Genomic DNA, 25,292 nt, shown 5'->3' with positions numbered 1-25,292 from the left:
TTCCTTAATTTATGCAAGCCTTCTTGTGAGTGAAGGCCATCATCAAACATGACTCCATGATTGCAAAAATAAGTGCTAATAAATAAGAAATAAGACCACTGCCTCCTAGTATGGTGGTAAGCGGCGCTGTTGGATGCAAAGGAGAAAGTAAGTGTTATTTATAGTCTGCTAGGCTATTAGAAGGCAATTTTACATTGAAGGCTCTCTCTCTCTCTCTCTCTCTTTCCAAAGAGCCTCCATTAGCAATAACAAATTCCTCTCCCCCTTCCTTTGCACTCTCCTTGGCTTTTTATATGAGTAATGCAAAATAGTTGCATGGCATTGGACTGTTCGTTGGTAGGTATGTGGAAAAAAAATCCACGTGCCTTCCCCTCTCTAACACTCATGTGGGTTGGTTTACTACTTCTTTTAAAAGGGACAATTATTCATCATGGCGGGATGACATGGGCCTGGGCTAGGTGTACACTCTACACACAATTTTGTTAAAGGTTGTGTCCAGGTCAAGCCCAACGTGTTGGCACCCAAAAAGAGTATTGGGCAATCTGGAATGGCCCATGCCATTACACACTAGTTGCCCATCGTGAGTTTAAAAAAATTGAGTGCCCACTTAGCATCCCCTTTACACACCACCGAATGGCTGCCCAATGACCGTCCGTAATTAAACAAAGCCAATGGGCAAGATTTGAACCGAGCCCATTAGGGGGCATCCAAGCCTGGTTGCCCACGTAGGACTTATGGCCATGTGTGCCCTTTATGAAACAAGGTGAATGATATTTAATCATTCATAAGGCTTGCCCAAGATCCCAAGATAAAAAAAGCAAACAAAAAGGAAATGGTGTGGAGGAAAACTGGAGGAGATAAAGGGGGAAGAGAGAGGGGGAGAGAGAGAGAGAGAGAGAGGCGGGGGAGGAGGGGGGGTGGTGGTTTGGGGGGGGGGGAGGGAGAAAAGGTGGAGATGATGTGTAAGGGCTGGTTCAGACCATTCGGGTGCCCATGGAAAGATCAATGAATGACTGCCGGTGGTGATGTTCACACCACTGGGTGGCCAATATTTGTATTATAAGCTGAGCTAGCATGTCATCAACATACGATTGGCTTGGTGGTTGAGAGGAAGAGTCCAGATCTGACAGGCGTGGGTTCGACACCTCGTGGTCCATTTGGGACTACAGCCCTGCGCTTTGTCTTTTGGAAGATGTCTGCAGGGTAGTCTGAACCTGGCCTAAGAAGACTTTGAGAGAGAGAGAGAGAGAGAGTCAACCACTTTAAAGTGTGCATTCAAGTCCAATGAAGAAGAGTCAACATATTCTCCGCTAGGAAAAAAGCACGTCAAAAAATTCAAAAAATGCTTAATTTCCGCTTTGCCAAATTTGAAGCCTTACTTTAGCAGGCTACGGAGAGGGCAGGCCAAAAACTTGGTTAAAACGGTCGCTGGCGAGATCACATGCAGCACGTTTGGCAAGACGGAAGGCAATGAGATGCTCGTACCGAAGAGTGTGACAAACTTTAATACAAAAATATTAGGGGCGTGTACTTCTGAGTCTACCTCGGGCAACCACAGAACACCACACAGGTGACCATGGCGGAGGAGCTGCTGCTGGAGCTTCCCCCACACTCTGTTGATGCTCCCAAACCCATCTCCTTCGCGAACAGAACTTTCTCAGGATGGGACATTGCCAGCCTCTGGATCGGAGTCTCTGTCTCTGTATCAACTTACTTCCTTGCAGGTAGCTTGATCCAACTCGGTATGTCATGGTGGCAGGGTTTGCTCACCGTCGTCACCGCTAATCTCTTCCAGGTCTTCCTTTCAATTCTCTTGGGCCACCCAGGCACCAAGTATGGAATCCCCTTCCCCGTGCTCTGCCGCGCGTCTTTTGGAACTCGCGGTGCTTTCATCCCCGCGCTTGTCCGCGGCGCCATCGCTTGCGGATGGTATAGCATCGATACCTGGATTGGTGGTCAAGCCGTTTTCGTCGTCGTCAACGCTCTTCTTGATGGGGCTCTGGATGCTGAGCAGGTCTCCTGGCTCGGCACCACCCTTCCCAAGTTCGGCTGTTTCATCGCCTTCTGGCTTCTCCAACTGGGTTTCATTTTGAACGGCGTTGATCGTATCCGCTACCTGGAAAAATACTCTGCCCCTGTGCAAGTGGCATTTTGCGGAGCTCTTCTCGTATGGGCGTATATCAAGGCGGGTGGTTTTGGAGCAATGCTCTGGACCCCGTCAGAATTTGGCGAGGGAGGAGCAAGAGAGGGGCAGTTCTGGTCCGTCTTTCTTCCTGCGTTAACTGCGAATATCGGTACCCTTTCTACCTCCAGTCTGAGTATTTCAGGTACTTGCAACCTCTCTATTTGTAAAGACGTGGAAATTTTGTTTTACCTCATAAGTCTCTTTTTGGGTAGACGTAGATGTGGCTTCGCATAGGGTTAGTTGTATTGACTATTACATAAGAGCAACAGCATATAAAAGTATGTGGATGGTATTGTTAAGAAGTGTTTGTTTGTTAACTGTTGAGTGAGAGTCGTTGGGATGCCTGCCTATCGGCGATGTCCTCTGGATTCGGAGTAGTGTTTTGCAGGGTTAAGCAATGCGGACTGCTTCTGTGGCTCGGGCTCTTCTGCCGATGTTGTCAAGATCAGTCCAGTTGATATCAATCCCATCGACCTTGTATGCCTTGAGCATGATTTGGAGGAAATCAATACTAGGAAGCCCGAAGCTTTCCAGGCCGGGGTTGGCAGTAGTAGAAGAGTTGTTCGGCTGGCAGTTGATAGATCACGTAATGAACAGATCATCAACATACATGATAATGAGGGAAATAAGTCTTCCTTGAGGGTAAATGTACAAGTTGGGATCAGCCCGGGATTTGTGGAAGTGCTTGTGAACAAAGAACTCATTAATCTTCTGATTCCATGCTCGAGGAGCCTACTTAAGTCCATATAAGGCTTTTTGTAACCTGTCAACCATACCAGCTGACTTGGTAAACCCAGGCGGTTGCTCCACTTAGATCTTCCTTCAAATCACCATTGAGAAATGCAGATTTAACATCCATCTGATAGATGGGCCACTGATCATGAGCTGCAATTGCTAATATTGTCCGAAGAGTGGCCATCTTGGCGGTAGGAGCGAACGTGTCATCATAATCAATCCCAAGGCACTAAGAGTAGCTTTTGGCCACAAGTCGAGCTTTGTGCTTATCCACAATCCCATTGGAGGAATATACTTGGTCTTGCAAACCCATTTAACACCAATGACAGAACGACACTTAGGGCGTGGTACTAACTCTCAGGTCCCATTCCGCTGAATAGAATCCAACTCCAGCTCCATGGCTTGCTTCTAGTGGCTCTGGGAGAGGGCTTCCCGAACATTCAAAGGCTTCTTGTCTTTGAGGATGTGGGACATCAAGGAATAGTTGACCCGAAGTGGAACTACCTCGAGGACCCTTTACTTATTGCAATGGGATCACTGGGGTCCATCCTCATGGCTTAGCTCCTTGTCTTTAAGGATGCGGGACATCAAGGAATAGTTGACTTGAAGTGGAACTACCTCCAGGACCTTTTCCTTATTGCGATTGGATCGCCGGGGTCCATCCTCCTCCTGAAGCCATGAGGTCAGAGGAAGGAAAGTCGGTGACACTGGAGTCACGAAGAGTCTCAATCAATCAATGAGGTACCTTCTGAGAGCCTGATTCGTAACTTTCACTAGCGGCCTGGAGAGGTGGGGAATCATCTGGATCACTGTCGGGTCACTCTTTGGAGAAGACTTAGGAACAGGTGCTGGGGCTGGGGGTACTAAGGGCACAGATTCATCACTACTGTCATCATCCACAGGCTCTGAAAGAAGAGGTGGGGAAACATTAATGACGGAAGACGGAAGCTGCTCTTCAAAGATAACATCCGTGCTGAGGATAATCTCCTTCTTGGAAGGGTCATACGTCGATAACCTGCAGATTGGGAATTGTATTCGACAAAGATCGTCGAGTAGACTTCATATCTAACTTCCCCCTCTACTTCTTGGGAATGTGTACAAAGGCATCACATCCAACATGCGGAAATAGGAAACATTAGGCTTCTTGCCGAAATAGGCTTCAAAAGGAGTGGCCTTGGGGACACCAGACGTCGGAGAGCGATTTAGGATCTGAACTGCCTTGGCAGTGGCTTCAGCCCAAAGGAACGAAAGAACTTCCCGATGAGTCAACATGGACCGAGACATCTCAACCACGTTACCATTCTTGCGCTCAACAACTCCTGCTTCAGAGGCTGTGCCGATGTTGGCAAACTCCAAAACTCCTTAAATGGATGAGAACAGAATTCACCACCTTTGCCAGACCAAAGAGCTTTTACATGAAAGTTAGATTCATTCTCAACTATGGCACACCATTTCCAGAAGCGAGAATTGCTAGAGATTTTTGAGCCAAGAAGTACATCACATAAACTTGCTGAAGTCATCAACCAGTTGCATGAAATAGAGAGCCTCGCCAAGACTGGCAATAGAAATTGGTCCACAGAGATCAACATGGACCAACTCTAACGGGAAGGCATCTCGGTGTTGCTTGCCTTGACCGGCTCTAACCGTGCTTGTTGCCCACATCTGGTAGTCCGAGGACCAGTTAGTCGCGAGTAGCATGCCGGAGAGCATCAACATTCAAGTGACCAAACTGAAAATGCTAGAGATCACCTTGAAGAGACGACATGATCGTGGAAAGTGTTGACAAAGTTTAAATGCCATGACTAGTTGTACCAGTTTGTACCACTTGGCCGGTAGCCTTATCTCGAACTTCCACAAAGTTTTCATCAAACAATATTGTGTTTCCAAGTCGGCAAGTCTCATAAACAGACAACAGATTGAATCCGAGAGAGGGAACGAATAGAACTCGAGAGGAGTGCATCCCTCCTCTTCCATTGGGAATGATGTCGAGGTTACCTTCACCATGAACTTTGATGGTTGAGCTATCACCAATGTAGACATCTGCACCGGAGATCACAAAATCCTTCAACCTAGCTAAAGGACTCATATTTTGGGATGCCTCGCTATCAATGATCCAGGGTCGGACGTCTTGGGCTTGGAGAGACAGAACCCCCTCTCCAATAGAGGATGCAAGAGAATCAATCATTTCAATATGGACAAAAGCGGGAGTGATAGTAGCAGAGGAAGAAGTTGGCCCTTTGGAAGAACTGGAACCTTCGTCGTTAGCCCAATATGGGGATTTCCGCCAGTAATGGCCTTTCTCGCCGTAGTGATTACACGACCTTTTTGCCTTCAATGCCTCCTTTTTAGCGTCAGTCCTCGTATTAGGGGTATGACATCCTTGAAACTTGCTCGACTACAGGGCTGCCAGAGCATCGAAGCCACCGCCATGGGGAGAACTTTGAAACCGCTCCTCTTGATCCAGCACCATAGGCACTAATTCCTCCCAAGTAAGAGTACTCATCTTGCCACTAGTGATCAGGGAAGAATAAAAAGCAAAGCACTGGGAAGTGAGATGAGACAACAAAGTAATGGCCATATCTTCAGATAGATCTCCTTTCTTGCCTGAAGTATCTCCTGTTGGAATTCCTGAAGCTTATTGAGATGTTCCCTCATGGAAGATGACTTAGCAAGATCTAATATCCGCATCTGAACCTCAAGAGAGACCCTCTTCATCGGAGTAGTCTGGCTATAGAGGGAAGCCAAATGCTCCGAGATACTCTTTGCAGCTGACATGTGTTTTACATGGTTATCAATAGAAGAAGTGTCACATGTCCAAATTCGATGCCGTCTAAAGCAGTGGCTCCAGCTCGACTAGTCCTATCTACAAAGATGATCCACCGCCATAACAAATCGGTTGGTGTCATTCATAAATACAAATACATGTTACACCATTGGCGTATAATATATAATAATGTTTTAGTTAGTGATTTCTCTTGTCATGACAGTTTTCTCTCCGTTGTCGCTCTGCATCGCTGCACTTCTCACATGGTATCATAGCGTAAGGCTGGCTAAAAAGACCTGAGCTGTGGAGAGGAGATTCAGCAAGCTATATCAACACCTTGGGAAGCTGTTCGTAGTGGAAATTGAGAAGGTACGGGCTGCTGTTGAAGTACATAGAAGGATAGTTACTTTGAAGGGTGTTTTCAGATCGAAGGGGGAGTTTGTGTGAAGACCAGTCACTTAGAGGTTGAAGGAATTATCCTCTTTAAACCTCTTCAGCCTTCTCTCCTTCCTCCTTTAATTCTTCCTTCACTGCTCTTCCTCTATCCTCGTTCCCGATCTTCCTCGTCTCTCTCACTTCTATCCCATGGCTTTTCTACAAGAATTGGTAGAAAACAAGGTGAAGATTTTCGTCTTACCCACGTTCCCTATTGATTGACAATTCGACGGGAACAATTATGGCATGTGGCGTGTTATGATGGAGTTAGTATTGCAGTCTTATGACATGGCAGACTTCATCTTGGTAGGTGTCACAAGGCCAGATCCCCTTGATGAAAGTTTGGGCATTTTGGATCAGAAGGCGGTCGAGAATTCGGCCCAGATGTGGGACCGTGTCAATGCAAGGGTCTGCTCGTTCATTTTCGAGTTGTACTCCTCAGATTAATGTGCACACACGTGTCTAGGTCCTAGGGGCAATAGGAAGGGAAGGGTGTATTAAGGTGCATTGAATGGTAGATGCATGGGTCATAGGCTAAGAGTAGGTGTAAATGGGAAGATGGAACTTGAGTGATCTCAAGGGACATTAATGAAAGAGTATCACCCTTTCATTGTGAATCTCACGTAGCATTCTTCATTCACCTTGCTTTCATCCGCCATCTCTCTCCCACCTTGCATGTAGCTCGAAAATAGAAATAAGTACTCTCACGAGGGCGCTCTTCCCCATTGGAGGGCCAATCGACATCCAAATTCTGCATGCATTGCATACATTTGCATTCTTGAGAAGGCTGGTTCTTCACATTTGGTATCAGAGCATCGACAATCCACCACTGGGATGGGAAGAGAAGGAGAAGAAGCGAGCAAGAGGGAGGGCGCAAGCGCGTGAGAAGACTGCGGGGAAGATTGCCGTACAAGGAGGCGTCGTGTAGGTAGGCCGCACGGAAGGCACTAGAAAAAAACGCGGCATACAGCTGTGAGCGTGGAGGATAGGACGGGCGGAAGGGCACGGGGCAGCGGAGGTCTGCAGATTCGTGAGCGCAACGTCTTGATTGGCTCTCGTGCGCAAGGCGAGGGACGCGCAGCAGCGCAGAAAACACCAAGCCTTGCAGGCTTCGACAACCAAGGAGCGAGTCTTGGACGAAGATATTTCTGATTGTTGCAAATCCTGGACTTTGGAGCCCCTGAATGAAGGGCTTTCTCTGAAATTTTTGGTCTTTGGATGGGGAACGGGGTGTCCTAACGGGGTAACACTCTTTCCCCCCCTCTGCCCCCCCCCCCCCCCCCGTTTCTCCCCAACGGAAAGTCGGATCAGAAGGAGATTCTAAGGGGGTGATCCACCCACCAAGCACCCCCTATAACGGTATCTAGAGCTCCAATCCACTCAAAATAGGTAGCCCAAATGGAGTGCACTAGTCTACAGCAGAAATACAAGAAGAAAAGCCTAAAAGAGAAGAATAAGAGGTCATTTGAAGTGGTTTTTCAACACATGCGAAGCGGGAGTCTTATAAGTACCACCAATTCTACAAAACTTGACTTTTGCTGTAAAATAAACCCCTTTTCTGAAATTACAGAAAGTCATTTTTTCTCTTGTATTACTAAAAGGAAAGAATGGAAGGAGAAGGGATATTTAATAATGAACTTGTCCTCTTTCCTTCACTACCAGAAGGAGATAGGGAGAGATCACCAACACCTCCTCCTGAAGAGGATAATGTAGATGAGAGTTACACACATATTGAGTATTTATTGAGCAGGTTACTATAAAGAGATTTCAGCAGCTTCATATTTAGAAGAGGATTCCGAACATGAAGAGATATTGAAGAGGCACTGCAGTGATACTTTATTCAGTATCCAAAGGAACCATAACTTGAAGATGGGGTTTAAGTTCTGATTCAGAAGAGATCGTGTACTACTAGGAGAAGATTATTTGTAGATTATGAAGCGGAGATGCAAATGCAGAAGTAAAAGAGAAGCATACACAAGAGAAAGAGATGAGAGGATCCAAAAGAGGACTTTTGCCCATTCAAGTAGGTTGGAGTGTCATGACAAGAGAAATCACTAATCCGTGATTAGTAGACATTAAAACATTATTATATATTATACGCCAATGGTGTAACATGTATTTGTATCTATGATGGACACCGACCGATTTGTTATGGCGGTGGATCATCTCAGTAGATAGGACTCGTCGAGCTGGAGCCATTGCTTCAGATGGCATCGAATTTGGACATGTGACACTTATTCTATTAATAAAAATGTGCTCACACGTGTCTAGATCCTAGGGGCAATAGGAAGGGAAGGGTACATTAAGGTGCATTGAATGGTAGATGCATGGGTCATAGGTTAAGGGTAGGTGTAAATGGGAAGATGGAAGTTGAGTGATCTCAAGGGACATTAATGAAAGAGTATCACCCTTTCATTGTGAATCTCATGTAGGGCCAATCGACATCCAAATTCTGCATGCATTGCACACATTTGCATTCTTGAGGAGGTTGGTTCTTCACAAAACCAGCAAACACTCACAAGAAAACACGAGATATTTGCATAGGATCTCAGGAAAACCTCCTCAACTGCAAGAGAAAACCCTCTACTGATGTGTGAACAATGGTGAGCTGAGATGAAAAACAAGGGAGGGAGGGGGCCCTATTTATAGAACATGCAGGTAGAATGTGGGAACACGTAGGCCTCTATGGTGAACCCCCTCTGCCTCTCTGGGACAGTTAAACCCACAACAATGGCCCTCACACTCCCTCACATGTGGTGGGCAGACCCACAACCAAGGCCCTCACTCAAGGAGACAGGAGATGAACTCATATTGGGACAAAAAATTTTACAAAAGCTTGAATTCTTTTGTGAAAAATTTGTGTTCAGACGGGGTTCCCTTTGATGCCCAAATGAACAAGATATGACCTTCATGTTAAACCTCTGTTTCGTGGTAGAGTGATATCGGAGTGGTTTCATCGGACCACTTTCCTCTTTTGGTCTCGCTGCCTCTACTTCTAAGGGTCCTATTGCTTTCAACTTTAGTGTCTCTTTTTAGGTTAGAAATGAATTTGATAATGCTATTCAGAATATACTTGGGTTGAGGTTCCTTGTAAAAATGCATGTCCAGTGAGTAGATGGAAAACGTGCATGCAGGGATCGAAGATTGCAAATTTTTTTGGTTGAGCTAAGGCTAGAATTCTAAGCTGAGGTCGGACGAAAGTGCTGCCACTTGGGCATGGGATTGTCTGCTTGAAGCTATTCTGCTGTTTCCTTGTGATTCGACGCTTGCCCCGATGCTTAAGTCCACTGAGCTTTTTCTTAGAGCTCTGAAGCATAACAAACTTTGGCGGCCAGAATCCAAGCCGGATTTAGGTGGATGGATAAACGCAAGCGTCCGTCTCCGTTCTTCTTGGCGGCTGTCAGAGAGAAGCAGCTTAGGGAACATTTTTCAGTGATTTTCGAGGATGCCGGCAATCAGGTAGTTGGGGGATGCTAATATTGCAAAGATTTTTCCTGATCACTCAGCTAGTATTGTTGGGTCTAGACTAGACTATCTGCCGGACTATAATGCTTGAATGGAGTCTTTTCTGGCCAATCTGCAAAGATGTTTGATGCCATATGATGTGATTCAGCTGCAGCATGCCTTTCCTCAAGAAGAAGTCAAATTTACAGTATTTGCTATGGCGAAGGGAAAAGCCCCAGGCTTTTGGACGGCTTTCTATACAGTTTTACCAGCATTTCTGGAGTACCTGTGGCTCTGATGTAATTGATCTGATCAAAATTTTCAGTCAGAATGGGAGACTGCCTAGTAGATATAACACAGGAATGATCAAGTTTGTTCCCAAGAATCAAAATCGGCTAATGCCTACTCATTGGAGACCCCTTTCATTGTTAAATTGTGTGTATAAAATATTGGCTTAGCTGATGGCGAAGAGAGTTAAGTTTATCTTGGATAAGCTCATCCATGTCAGCCAATATGGCTTTGTGCAGGGTAGGAATGCCCAGGATGCCATTCTTAATGTTTAATTTGTCATTGACTATGCAATCACTCATAATGAAAGATTTGTGATGCTCAATCTGGATTTATAGAAGGCCTCTGGTAGAATTACTTAGGATTTTGTGCTTAAAACATTGCAAAGACTAGGCTTTGGTGAGGGCTTTTGCAGGATGACTAGGCTTTCTTTGAATGGCTACCTCTATCACAGGTTCTCTTTGTAGAGGTCCATCCATCAGGGTGTTAGAAAATACCCAACAGAGGGTACACACAGCGGAAGACTTATAGTAATGCCCAGGAGCTCACACAGTGTGCGGTGTGGGTGTGGAATCACAAACTTCTTTACTTATGTGCATTCAATAGATGTGCAGACTCATCAATAGACAATGAACCGGCCAGATAGAGAAACCACCAAAATATATATTTCCGTCCAAAACTATGGACACAATACAAGAGAGATAGATCGAGTGTCCCACCAATGGTGTGGTCCTCTGATCTTACCACAAGGTCCTTCTCCTATCAGCTGGCTATCTCTAGACTCGAGCCCGCGTGCTCCACCTTGAGCTTAAGTAGACTTTCCGTCCAAAGATCTCAGCACCTTGCTGCCCTAGTAGACAGCCTAGGCTCAGCCCCAAGTGAGCTCAATCTGCAGCAACTCTGGCCCTGCTTTGCCTTCTGGATGTAGGCCCAAAGATCAGGCTTCTGCTGCTCCTGCTGCTCCTCTGTTTGCTGACTTGCTGGATACTGAAATGAGGCCAAGAACTTCTCCTTATATAGGCCCTAAGGCCTGCTGAGAAAACCGACCAGCCAGCCTCATACTGGCCGACCGGTCTGCTGCTGGTCCAGCCCTTTAAGGGCTCACAAAACTGGGCCTTTATGGTCCACACTTTTAGGGCTTTTGGCCCTCCAATCAAGGCAGGGGCCCAGCCTATATAAGGCATGCCACTGCCCATTGGCAGCCCCATTTGCTGCTCTTCCAGGCCCCATACAGCCCTGTACACCTGCGCTCCTGACCTGCCATGTCAGCGCCTGTTTACCCTGATCATGTCAGCGTCTGTTTACCATGTTAGCGCCTGTTTACCATGTCAGCGCCTGACCTGCCATGTCAGCACCTGTTTACCATGTCAGCGTCCAATCAAGGCAGGGGCCCAGCCTATATAAGGCATGCCACTGCCCATTGGCAGCCCCATTTGCTGCTCTTCCAGGCCCCATACAGCCCTGTACACCTGCGCTCCTGACCTGCCATGTCAGCGCCTGTTTACCCTGTTCTCCTGATCTGCCACGTGTGCGCCTCAGCTTTGCACTATTATGTACTGTTGCTGACGTCATCCATGGTCTCTTGTCTTGGGTCCCTACTGCTGTCCTCTGCTCCGCCTCATGCTCCTGCAGATCAGCCAGGTACTCGCCTCTCTTCTTTTGGGGCACATCCTGCCCTAGGTCTCCCTCCCCCACGCTCTCCTCATTTGGGGGCTTACAGATGGGGAGGTGACCTTTCCAACAGGGATGCCCGTTGGCTCCCTTACTGTTTGCCATTGCCACTGAACTTATGCTCTGTCAGTTGGATCACTATCAGAATATAGGATTCATAAAGGGGATTCCATTAGCAGACGGTTCTTGTTTCTTCTTGCAATTTTCACAATACCAGCTTTCTGGTGGAATCTGAAGAAAACTTAAGAAATCTGCTGACAGTTTTCGAAGATTTTGAAGCAGTTTCAGATTCTAAGATTAACCATGTCAAAATAACAGCTTTAAGCCTCAATTGGGATACTGTCTCTGCTTGGTCAAGCATGTTTGGTTCAAACCTGGTCAGATTCTCAGATATTTGGGATACCCTGTAGCAGTTGTTGTTCCACTCAAGGACAAGATTGATTGGTGCTTTCAGAAAATCATGCACAAATAATGCAGAAATGTGACAAATGGAGAGCAAAGGGATTGTCTTTTGCAGGATGTCTCACTGTTGGGAAGCATATCATGTTATCATTTGCAGTATACATTCTATCTTCCTTTTCTCGGGGAATTTATCATTTGCAGTATACATTCTATCTTCCTTTTCTCGGGGAATTCTTTGAGAAATCATTGAGGGATTCCATGTGGAGTGAACAATGGCATGATGGAGTTTATGCTTTTCAATCTTATGAGTGACTATTGTGAGATTGAAACTGCACTATGTTGTGTTTTTAGAGGATGAGTTTGGGAATGTTCCTGGACTCATCTAGGTATATACTTCTGCGGTATTAGTGGACATGCAAATTTCACCTTGTGAAGTTTTCATCCAAGTTGCGGCCTACTGGTATTGCGATAATTCTTTCTATCTTGAATGGTGCTTTGCCCTATCAACTAGATTTAGATGCTCGTTTGGGAGAGACTAAAATGAAATTGTTTAGACTCCACAAGCAGTTGTAGCTTGAATGAAGAGATTTTGGGCTACTTTTTGATTAGCCTTCTCCTTTAGTGCTAGCCTTCGTCATGGCTGAGTCTGTCCTTCACCTCCGGAGTGGCGACAGAAACTCAGTACGAAGACTTTGTATAAATGGATGTTCAAGTATGTGTGGGTGTGTGGATTTGTATGTGTGAGCATATTTTTATACTATGGTCTACACCCACTGTTGGGCGTTGATGATGTCAGTGGGGATGCCATAGCCATGGGAGAACTGCAAGATTCTGGATTTGCAAGTATGGTCCTCAGGGTGTTTCTGAGTTATGGCAGGATCTCACTCTTTCAGATATCTCGATTCTCTTTGAAGGTGCCTCACTTGGAGCTACCCTCTAGATTGCTGTTAATTTGGAAAAATAATGCCAACAGAATTTCTGGTCATGGGGAGATCTCTCTGGCTTTCCAAGTTCCAACTGGGCCTTTAGAGGAGGATTGTGTTTTGTGCGCTCACACTCTGGAGTGGTTAGAAGAATTTTGAAGAAGGGTCTTCTAGTGTCGATGATCTGAAATCCTGGAGGTAACCAACGGAGGTCGATGGGTGATACTTCCACAGTCTACTATCTTTCATTTGTCTGAAGTAGAAAGTAGAGTGATGGGTTTACTCCTGGACAAGATCAGGGATGATTGGCCGACCTGCAGAAATCTTAGGCTTGGTGAAGATTTCAAAGGGTCTGCAGTGGACACCGGTAAGCCATTACATCATTGTTCTTCGAAGACTTTAAGAGTCTACCTCTGCATTGGGTTGCGATGGCTTGGGATCAATGGAAGCCTTTTGCCCCTCTTAGTATTTAATCAGAGGCTTAAGCAAGTGTGGAAAGCAACCTTTTCTTTCAACCTCCGGAGTGCCGACAGAAATGGATGCTCAACTATGTGTGGGTGTGTGGATTTGTATGTGTGAGAGCATATTTTTATACTATGGTCTACACCCACTGTTGGGCGTTGATGACGTCAGTGGGGATGTCATAGTAGCTAGTCCTTGCCATGATGGAGTTTATGGTTTTCAACCTTGTTAGTGACTATCATGAGATTGAAACTGCACTATGTTGTGTTTTTAGAGGATGAGTTTGGGAATGTTCCTGGATTCATCTAGGTATATTAATTGGTTGTAAGTTTCTTGTTAGGGAAAGACTTGGCAAGTGGAACCCCAGGGTCTCTCCTTTGTGCCCTCTATGCAAGGTGAAAAAGGAATATGATATGCACTTATTCTTGGATGTGTGGCCATAAAAGGAGTTTGATGGAAGTTAAGTAGATGGCTGGAAAGTTCTTCTATTTTTATTAAGTCAACATGGAAAAATGTTCTGCTAGGTGATAGAAGTGGATTAAATGATCTGCTTTACAATATTTGGCAGCTGGTGAGGGCAACTGTGATTTTCCATATTTGGAAGCTTTGTAACTGTGTGGTTTTCAAGAGATGTAAGGGAACGGAGGCTGTACTGGATGAAGCTACTGCTGATCTTATCAGGACGTTGAAGTTTTTAGGAAAAAGACAGCTCTTTGGATCGGTTTTGAAAGTTTTGAATTGATGCTATTGTCTCCTTTTCATGGGAGAAGTCTTATATTGGTCTCTATATCCTTTGGCTATTTGCATGGTTGTACTTGCCTTCCCCAGTCAGGAGGCAGAATATCTTTTATTTTGTAGTCTCTTTTTTTCTCTTTCATGCACAAAAAGGAAAAAAGGTTTAGTAATTGTATAGTCGTACTAGTCAAAGCTCCAACTTTGACTGTTAAAGGCAGAATGTAAAGCAAAGATCTCGTTCCCCTCCCTCTACCTGTTTTGCTTTTTTTTTTCAACTCGTGAATTCTCCCTTGTTTTTTATATGAAATGATTCGAAAAATTGCAAATAATAGTCATAATTTGAAAGAAAGTTTGCTGATGGATATTTGAAATGGGCTTGCAAATAGAACAAAAATTGATTGTAGAAGTGTCTACCGGGAACCGAATGCATTGAAAAATTGAACAAGACTTTGTTTAATTTCTTTTAGATGATTCTTAAATGGCCACAGTCGACCAGCTCTGAAGAAATTGTTATTTGGGTGTGAAGTAACTTTTAGGCTGAATATGCCATGAAGGGTCAATTCTAGGCTGTTCTATGCATGAGTGGATCAAAATGTTGAAGTCAATAATAAATAATGTGCAAATTAAGGCTCGACTTGGATTGGCATTTGGGGAGTTGTAGGCTACCGAGTAGTTAGAGCCTTATCAATTCTCAAGCTAAGGGAGACTATATTGCAAGCAGAACCTTCTTTGAGTCGTTTGTTTCCTGGGGTGACTAGTTGTAAGTAGAACAGTTATGGATTATATATATAGATTGTAAGTAGTTCAATCTTATGAGTGACTCTCATGAGATTGAAACTGCACTATGTTGTGTTTTTGGAGGATGAGTTTGGGAATGTTCCTGACTCATCTAGGTATATGCTTCTGCCGTATTTGTGGACATGCAAATTTCACCTTGTGAAGTTTTCGTCCAAGTTGCGGCCTGCTGGTATTGCGATAATTCTTTCTATCTTAAATGGTGCGTCGCCCTATCAGCTAGATTCAGATTTAGATGCTCGTTTGGGAGAGACTAAAATGAAATCGTTTAGACTTCACAAGCAGTTGTAGCTTGAATGAAGAGATTTGGACTACTTTTTGATTAGCCTTCTCCTTTAGTGCTAGCCTTCGTCATGACTGAGTTTGCCCTTCACCTCCGGAGTGCCGACAGAAACTCAGTACGAAGACTTTGTATAAATGGATGCTCAAGTATGTGTGGGTGTGTGGATTTGTATGTGTGAGAGCATACTTTTATACTATGCTCTACACCCACTGTTGGGCGCTGATGACGTCAGTGGGGATGTCATAGTAGCTAGTCCCTGCTATGCGTGAGGGAGTTCATGGTTTTCAATCTAATGAGTGACTCTCGTGAGATTGAAACTGCACTATGTTGTGTTTTTAGAGGATGAGTTAGGGAATGTTTCTGGATTCATCTAGGTATATGTAAGTAGTACAGTTATGGAATATATGTTTGTGTGGTGAAAATATGATATCTGAAAATGTCCAAAGAGAATCTAGTAGATTTTTACCTGTTACTAGGAAAGAATTGGTTATTTTCCTTGAGGGCTGATTATTATAAAGTGGAACATTTCTGGTATCAACGTATCCTCTTTCTAATGCATAAACAATCTCCATGAGCTTACAATTTTGTGCTGCTTATTTTTTGTAACAGACTTTACCAGACATGCAAGAGGTCAGACTGATCAAATTATGGGACACATTGGCCTGCCTGTCTTCATGGGAGCCGTTTCATTTGTAGGACTAGCTGTTACCTCTTCTACGGAGGCAATTTTTGGAGAGATCATTTCAAATCCTGTCATATTGGTGGGCAAAATTGGTGGAATTGTACCCCTTTCTTGCTCACTTATTGGTATTACATTGGTCGTATTGACCTCCAATGCAGTTAACATTGTGGCCCCTGCCAATGCCTTGATTAATATGAACCCTTCTATTTTCTCCTTCAGATGGGGTGCTTTGTTGGCTGCAGTAATTGGGATTTTTTTTGAGCCATGGCGACTGTTTCAAAATAGTGATACTTATGTGAACAAGTGGCTGTTAGGATATGCTGCTCTGACTGGCCCATTGGGTGGGATCATCCTCACAGATTATTATGTGTTGAGACATTGTGATTTGGAAACAGATGCTCTTTATTCATCAAGCCACACTCAAACCTATTGGTACCGGTGGGGATTCAACACAAGCGCTGTAGTAGCATTTTTTATCGGTGCAATCCCATGCATACCAGGGTTTTTGTACACAACAGGTGTATTGGAACAGACCCTTCCAGTTTTTGTGACAATTTATAACCTCGATTGGTTTTTTGGTTTTTTAATGGCTGGCTTGTCGTTTTGGGCTATGTCAGCAATACAGCTTCTGTGGTCCAGAAGTTCAAAAAGTGGCCAACATGACTGAACGAGCATCTGGAAAGAATTATTCACTGTAAGAATGGAAAATACTAAGAATTATTTCCACATGGCAATACTAAGAGCTTTGCCAAAATGAATATGTATACATGAACCTTTATTGTACATGCTTCTCCAATTTGAATGTGACCTTATCTTGAATAGGTTGGCGTATGTTGTTGACATAAGTGCTAAAATGATGAACATGTTGATGTGGTAGTCCACGTGGCAGTCCAGCATGCCACAGGCTGAGGATGCCTGTGACATCATAATGTTCTACTACATGATGTTGGAATACTGAAAAGAAAGAGTAGAGTGGACACAAACTCAGAATACTTGCTTATAGAATGAAGAAGAAAGAGGTCCTTAAGTAGGCACCTCATACAAGGTCATTGACATCACTGATGACCTCAAAGCTCCTCAATCATCTCCTCAATCTGCTCCTAGATTCACTCAATCATCCTATGTGGCTTTTCCACCACCTAACTGTGCTTGTGGGCACCTAACTGTGCCTCTAGCACTCACACATAGAAACATAAGGTGTGCCTGAGGCATACACCTTGAGATATCCCAACAAACCCCCCCTCAAGGAGATGCCTCAGGCTATGTCAAGGATACATCTAGTCTCATAGTTTCTCATGCCATCTCATGGTGGTCAAGGATAAATCTATGGCTAGGTTCTCATGCTAGCAAGGGTTTCCTTGGGTGTAAGGTAAACAGAAAGGGATACAAACAGACCTTCCAATGGTTATCTCTCCTACATGTACATGCACACAATGTCTGTAGGAGGTACCATGGGACAAACATACACATGGTCTACATCATAAGGTGACCAGAGGTGTTTACAAAACACACAACACACAATAATTTATTTTCATTCATTTTGGAGGACTATCCAGGCTGAGTACCTTGACATAAAAAGAGTGATCTGGAGCATACATAGAGATGATTTAAAATGCATAATCTTCATGGGATGCCTCATCTTGTGGAGGCTCATCAACTGAAAGTAGATTTGCATTTTTTGTCTTTGAAGTTGCTTCCTTTTTGGCAACCATTGTTTTGGCAATCTTCAACAAGGAAGTCAGATTGGTATTTTCATCCTTTGTAGCATAACAAGACATTGCTTTATGTTTTGGCTTTTCACATATTTTGCATAAGCAAGCCATGAGAGGGTCTAACCCAGGTATTGGGCAGTGTCTTCTCTCTTACAGGGCTTAGAATAACAACTGAAATGCTTCAAAATATAAGCATTTAATGTAGCAAAGTCTTGTGACCAAATTTCAATCAATGATGCTTCTTCTTACATGCTTCATAGAAGTGGATGAAATAAACATTTTCCAATCAAAACCAGGTCTAGCAAGTCAAAACAAAATTGAATCCACACTTGTACTGAAGTTATTGAAAGCTTCAAAAAACCAGAAATGCTAGAGTAGCATTTTATGTAGCATCATCTTCAAAAACTTGTCCAAAACTGTCAAAACTGAAAAGCTGAACTTGGAGGGCTTGTAGCTCACTCTTCAAAGCAAGGAAAAGAGGGCTTTCTGAAGCAAAAGAAAGCTCATATACCAGAGAAGGTCCAGCACAGAGGTTGGACGAAATGGTGCGCACTTTTGCCCGGGAGAGTTGCTACAGGCTGAAACTGAGTTTTGACGATTTCTCCCTCGTTACTGAACCAAATGACTTGAAAAATGGCTCAAAATCTTCGTCTTGAGGTCGCCCATCTACTCCTAAGAGGGCTCAGGCAATGGCGGAGTATGCAGGGAGTATTGAGCAACAGAAGAAATTCGCTGTTTGGAGAATGGCAGCCACCACAGACGTTTTTTCTTCAATTGCTTGCAGGTGGAAGTTCGCCCATACTAGAGGAGTTTCCAGCTCAGAGGGTTTGGGCAATGGTTGTTTGTAGATGGAGAACCAAGCTCTCAAAGATTTTGGGAAGAAAGAGGAAAATGGAGAAGAAGAAGATGAAGAAGAAGATGATGATGTGGCAGAAATGGGCTCAAGGGGGATCAAAGGGCTCTGATACCAAGTTGGAATACTGAAAAGAAAGAGTAGAGTGGACACAAACTCAGAATACTTGCTTATAGAATGAAGAAGAAAGAGGTCCTTAAGTAGGCACCTCATACAAGGTCACTGACATCACTGATGACCTCAAAGCTCCTCAATCATCTCCTCAATCTGCTCCTAGATTCACTCAATCATCCTATGTGGCTTTTCCACCACCTAACTGTGCTTGTGGGCACCTAACTGTGCCTCTAGCACTCACACATAGAAACATAAGGTGTGCCTGAGGCATACACCTTGAGATATCCCAACACATGATAGTCCACAACTTCGATATTATATGAGCTCAAGTAGTTCTCTTGTCTAACCTTGCTCATCCACTCCGTCGAAATTCAATGAATCAAAAGACTCTTCTTAGAGTCAGAAAACTGGTGCATCCTTAAATATGAGCAGTTGATAAGAAGAGCATGGATGCTAAAAAATCTTTAGAGAAGTAAATTGTAACCTCAACAGTTGGACATTACACGGAACGGTGAAACACCACGTCATCAATAAAAAGGCATTGTGGCATGCAAGTGCCACGAACGTAGATTGAGAAAGTCCTTCTATTCCAAAACAAGGGAGCCAAATGTCGCAAAACAGATACTTGATTCCTTCCTAGGCGGCAAAACAGATCCTTAAACATTTTTTTAGTTGATGACGTTGTCCCGTTTTTCGCTCTATGGAAACGCAAGGAACGCGTTCCATTAAATTTTAAACTCGAGTGTGAAATAACATATTACAATCTTTGTTATGGATTTGCTAGTTGGATTATAATTCTGAAATTCTTCTCATATAATATTCCAAACATTTGGTTCTTGGGGCTTAATAAAATTACATAAAGAAGTGCACTTGGACTATCTAAAAATCATTGTCATGCATCTTGCTTCTTTATTATCCCCTATTGAAGTGAGTTCCTCTTGCACAAAGGGTACTATATTTATTGTGACACACCTCTACGTCTTTTGTTTCACAAGAAGACATGTGCGTTTCAGCAAATTAATATGTGTTTCATGATAGTTATGGTCTTCCTCGGAATCAAGATAGGTTGTTTGGAGTGTTATTTATTACTTTATCATAATGTTCTCTGTTTCATGCATGCAATTTCTTTTGGTCTATGTGCACTACACATTGGAATTTTACACAAACTTAAAGACATGTTTTGCATGTTTGCTCAAATGTAAAGATGCATGACTTTGGCATTACACACATGGTTGGCTGTTTGTAGAGTATCATTGGCGAAGATGTTATATGCGGAGGTTTTGCATTCATCTAGACTAACATAGGGTGGCTTATTTACATGGAGCACACTAGACCAATTATGAACATGAGTCCTTTCTTGCCACATACAGTGTCTTACATTGCCATCATGTGTTGATGCCTAGACCATATGATGGCATACTCCAAATCTTATCACTTTGTATTTTATTGGTTTCACATTTAGGAAGCCTTTAAAGCATCAATAAGTTTTTGATTATGCTAAACATGTGTATGGTTGGCGTTCTTACCTTTGCATGTATCTTTGTTCATATTTTCAAAATGGGTTGTTAAGAATGTTCCAGAAAATGTGCTTAGTTGTTTCAAAAGTGGTTGGGGGGCGAAAGTCACTCTCTTGAAAAGGGGACTTTTTAAGGTTGCATCAATTGCAATGATGCAATAGTGAGCTTCCACACAACCATGACACATTTTAATTTTATCTTTAGAAGCAAATTAAGTTCAAAATTGTTCCCTTCCATCCTTCGGAGGAAATGATCATTATGCATCTACCAATGCATTTCTAAGTGGGGAGCCAAAAATATGCAATTAATTCAATGTAGACATTATACGATTTTTAAGAGGACCTATTGGGATGGAGAAGAAGTTACACTTTTTTGACAAATATTGTCACTTTAATGGGAAGGTTAGTCCTCGTGTATGAGCTAAAATATAATATCTATTGCCATAATATAGCATTCTCATTCCAATGTGCAATTTCTCATGTGTGCGCGTGCACGCACGCACGTACACATGGCCATTGTGCATGTGTGTGAATTCATGTTGCTTTATGTTTGTGGTTAAGAATGGGGATGTATGCTCTTTATGAAATACTACGCTTATGTATTGTGAATTTGTTCTATCTACTTTTATTAGCGCACGCACGCACGTACACATGGTCATTGTGCATGTGTGTGAATTCATGTTGCTTTATGTTTGTGGTTAAGAATGGGATGTATGCTCTTTATGAAATACTACGCTTATGTATTGCGAATTTGTTCTATATACTTTTATTATCTTTCATTTTTCCTCTTTCAATAGTAAGATCTACATTAGAGACCAAGACCTAATCTGAATTGTGTGGTTATAGTCTTTTTGTGCAGTGTGAATTTAAAATTTCCTCAACAAATTGTGGTAGAGTAGGTGTTGTGAATGTGTTGGATTACTCGATTGAGCTAGTATGTTTGGACAGTTCTTATGTGGGATAGGCGCACAGTGGCCAATGAATTGTGTGGCTTCCATACAACCTATTCCATTGGAAGGTCGATAATATATTGTTTTCTTGTCATAGATTTTGGGTTGCGGCCTGTGTGTGCATTGAAGTTGTAGCACAGTGTGACTTGGGGTAAAAGTCAGAATAGGATAGTAAGATTGATAGTTCAAGATCTATTCAAGTCATAGTTGGTGTGACAATTTGCTTGTGTGCATTGAAGTTGCAGCACAGTGTGACTTGGGGTAAAAGCCGGAATAGGATAGTAAGATTGATAGTTCAAGATCTATTCAAGTCATAGTTGGTGTGACAATTTGCTTGTGTGCATTGAAGTTGTAGCACAGTGTGACTTGGGGTAAAAGTCAGAATAGGATAGTAAGATTGAAAGTTCAAGATCTATTCAAGTCATAGTTGGTGTGACAATTTGCTAGTTTGCCTACTAGGTAGTTCAAGTGCATTGGTATTTGGGTCAATTTGTTGCCTTGGCAAGTCTAGTTGGGAATCATTCTATTGGAATCAAATATAAGTTGGACTATGTTCCTTGAAGTACAGTTGTTTGCAAGGGATCCAAGATGCTTTTGTACTAAAGGGAGGTGGATTAGCATAAAGGGATGATTCCTTACCTACACTTCAAATATGGAAAAACATTGGAAAGGAAAGGGGATAATAATAATGGCTGATATTTGTGGGTTGTATTGAAGATACTATTACAAAATATCGAATGATTATTAGCCATAATTATTGGAAAAATGGTACTATTGGCTCTAGAACTAATATTGGTACTAGCGATATTCGACCTATGGGATCTTTAATTACTTGTGTATGGCTTCTTCGATTAGGGGATGCATGACATCCTTCTACTTTGGCTCTCTCAAATTGATGCTTCTTGCTCACTCTTTTCGGGCCTTCACTTGATTCTCATTGTGTTCGTGGGACATGAACTACTCATTCCTCACCCATGTATGGAATAAAGTGCCCTTTAACTACTATGAGATACCTAGACTTTAGCTTGAAATACTCATATTTTCAAAAGACACCTCACATTTTCTCAGAATGGTGCCATAAAATGTGGTGTATAAGGCTATACATGAACCAAGGTCACAACTATGCCAAATAAGAGTGTACGGTCATTGATCGTAGACCCCAACACACTACAATAACACTAGGAACCTACTTGTAGGAAAGTATATCTATAAAGTTTCCATTCATCACTGTATACTAACCACTAATCTATTGATCTTTCCAATAAAAAGCATTAACTCACTACGGGAATGGGCAATAGTAAATATTTTACTAGCCATATATATATATATACATATATATATATATATATATATATATATATATATATACATACATATAAATATATACATATATATATATATATATATAATTACAAAATATTCATTCCGCACTTTCATAGGCTAATAAAACCAAAAATGAATAAAGAATGCATGTGAATTTGATTGGACAAGGATGGGAGAGGACCCCATTGTCTACATCAACATCAGTTTTTGCTAGTACTACCTCATGTAGTGGATATAGGGGCTCTTGTCATGGAAGAAGTAGGAGGGTATCCAATTTGAGGAGTGCTCATCAATGTGGAGGCTTAAGAGTCAGTATATGATGTATGAATCTATACAAAAAATTGCACTAGTAGGTCTATAGCCTATTCCTTTTGTTCATCGGTTGGATGATCAGTGTCACATAATCAATAGGGGTGATTTGAAATGTAAGGACTGTTATAGGAGGTTTATCCTTCTTGGTTGATATGTGGTTTGTACGTTAACAATTGCGAACCCTTTTTGCTTTTGTTTGGAAGGTCACGGTTGGTAGCGTCTCATGTTGTACATAACTGGGGTATGTTGTAGCTTAGGGAATATGGCTTTAAGATAAAGCTGAAGGTACATAGAGAAGTACTGTATCCTTTGGATAGTCCCTTCAATACATATTTGGATGCCACTAGTACACAATCAAGCATTACCTTGTTTGCAAAGGACGATGATATCAATCAAATACCACTAGTATAAAATCAAGCATTACACAATCAACCCCTTGGATATATGTTTGGATACCACTGGTACACAATCAAGAATTACCTTGTTTACAAAAGAAGATGATATGTCCATGCTTGTGGCATCTACTGATAAAGGTGTAGAGGATGCTAAAATCCTTAAGAGTCTTGAAAGGAAAATGATGCTATTAAGAAGAAGAGAAGAGTTAAGACAATAGTTAAGGATAACCCTGAGAGGTACCTACATAGACTAGTTTGGAGGAAAAAGGAATGTTGAAGATTGATCATGATGAGGATGAAGATGAGGATCAAGGAGACCTACAGTGGTTAGGTGTTAATTGGTTATGGATATCAACCTTATTGAGGTAGCTAACCAGCCTAATCCAAACCCAAAATCTCATACCTTTGTGATACCTTGTCCTTTGAATGAACTTAGTAGTTTGTTTACCAAAAGGTATGAGGATGCTTGTCAAGACATGGAGGATATAGTTACTCTTGTCCAAGAAAAATACGGACCAAGGATTGAGCCCATGTGTCTAGGATTTTGCGCAAACTATAGTAAAGTGGTATCATCTAAGGATATGGTATTGTATGGAAATTATGGTATGTCTAGACAAAGAACATGACATTAAATTTGTCTTGAGCTTGTGTCACAATTGTGGGGATTCTTGCCAGATGGTTTGAACTTGCCCTACTTCTTCAAGAGTACCATTAGTAGAACCTTCCAAGGCACCACTATGAAACAAGGGTGAGGAACCTGCCTGGGATGAAGAATGTAAGAAAGGATTGGACCTAATCAAGGATTCTCTTTTGTCTTCACCCATTTTTTTTAATTAAGCAAAATGAGAATAGCCTAATATTATATTACACAATGATAGATCCATCATACATTTAGATAAGCAAGTAGATATCATAGAGCTTGAGCACATAGTATAAAGAACCTCTCAAAAGAAGGCCACCGTCTAGAAAATATGATATGACATGGTAAGGTGCTTGGAAGAAGGAACCTTGAAATTAGAATATCAAAACCGGGTACCGAAATCTTGGGGACTGAAAAATCAAAACCCTCTCATGCATGTTATTGGTTTGTGGTAGCTTCTTTACATGCATTGAATTTGCTTGAAAGAGAGGATGAAGATTCAAGACGTTATTTGGAATTGGAAAGATGAGGAAGGACACTTTTTTTGGTAACTAGATGATGATTGAGGGACAAAGAAAAATTGCTACATAATTGAGATATAGGAGAAGAGATAGGCGATCAAAAGACATTGCATATTCGAAAAAATTGATCAAAACACCTCAGGAATGTTTAATGATGACCATCTTAATTTCTCTACTTGAGAAATTGAAGGAAGCTTGAATTTCTAGAATAGATAGTGTAACTCTATGTCAACAAGGACTCAAGGGCTCATGTAGCATAGAATGTGTGTGGAGAGTAGTTGCAAAGCTCCGGTTTTACTTACATAAGGCTAGGAATAGTCTCTCCTAGGAATCCTACCTGCATGTTCTAGATGCAACTTTTACATGCGCATCCTACATGCAAGTTCTACATGCGCATCCTACATGGAAGTTCTACATGTGATTCCTACATGCATGTTCTAGATGCAAGTTCTACATGTGATTCCTACATGCATATTCTAGATGCAAGTTCTACATGCGCATCCAACATTCAAGTTCTACATGTGATTCCTACATGATGTTCTAGATGCACATCCTATATGCAAGTTCTACATGCACATCCTACATGCAACTTCTACATGTGCATCCTAGATGAAAGTTCCGAGAGTGCTCTCAACGGAAGCAAGAACGGAAGAGGGAGAGAGAGCGAGAGAGAGAGACAGAGAGCCACACAAGTTTGGTGGGTGCAGAACCACCCTAATCTTCTTTTTCATTCATTTATATATGTGTTTGAGTATTGTACATAACTGGGGTTAAGGCACAGTGACCTTTAACCCCACAACCTCCCACTTAAAGGACAATGTGCCTTTAAGGGAGAACAACTAGTGAGCATACTATCCAATGCCCATCAATACACGACAATACTCAAACCGCTGACTAGGTAGACTCTTCGTCAGCATATCTGCAGGGTTATCATCTGTATGAACCTTGACAAGCTCTATGTGCTTGTCCTCAAGTACCTCCCTGATGAAATGGTACCTGACCTCAATGTGTTTGGTCTTTGCATGAAAGACCGGATTCCGTGCTAGCTGAATAGCACTCATGGAATCACTATGCAATGTTGGTACACCTGTATGAATCCCCAAATCTCCCACTAGCCGATCAAGCCATATAGCCTCCTTGCAACCCTCTGTG

The 25,292-nt window shown here is 42.5% G+C and overlaps 1 protein-coding gene and 1 long non-coding RNA gene across 2 annotated transcripts; both read left to right on the top strand.

The window, feature by feature from the left end:
- Window positions 1-1,533: 1,533 nt before the first annotated feature.
- Window positions 1,534-16,657, top strand: LOC147905457 (purine-uracil permease NCS1-like). The gene is made up of 2 exons (XM_087380054.1): window positions 1,534-2,327; window positions 15,732-16,657. The coding sequence occupies exons 1-2, from the start codon at window positions 1,577-1,579 to the stop codon at window positions 16,469-16,471; spliced, it is 1,491 nt and encodes a 496-aa protein (XP_087236180.1). The 5' UTR covers window positions 1,534-1,576; the 3' UTR covers window positions 16,472-16,657.
- On the top strand, window positions 9,109-10,031 carry LOC147905458 (uncharacterized). The gene is made up of 2 exons (XR_015541645.1): window positions 9,109-9,578; window positions 9,733-10,031. It is a non-coding gene; the product is annotated as an uncharacterized LOC147905458 (long non-coding RNA).
- Window positions 16,658-25,292: the final 8,635 nt, after the last annotated feature.

Source organism: Dipteris shenzhenensis, chromosome 1 (genome assembly GCF_047967505.1).
Source record: "Dipteris shenzhenensis isolate YYH24624 ecotype China chromosome 1, Dip_SZ_1.0, whole genome shotgun sequence".
In the NCBI taxonomy this organism is placed as follows: domain Eukaryota; kingdom Viridiplantae; phylum Streptophyta; class Polypodiopsida; order Gleicheniales; family Dipteridaceae; genus Dipteris; species Dipteris shenzhenensis.
The sequence above is the reverse complement of the archived record's forward strand: the minus strand, read 5'-3'. Positions and strand labels throughout refer to the sequence as shown.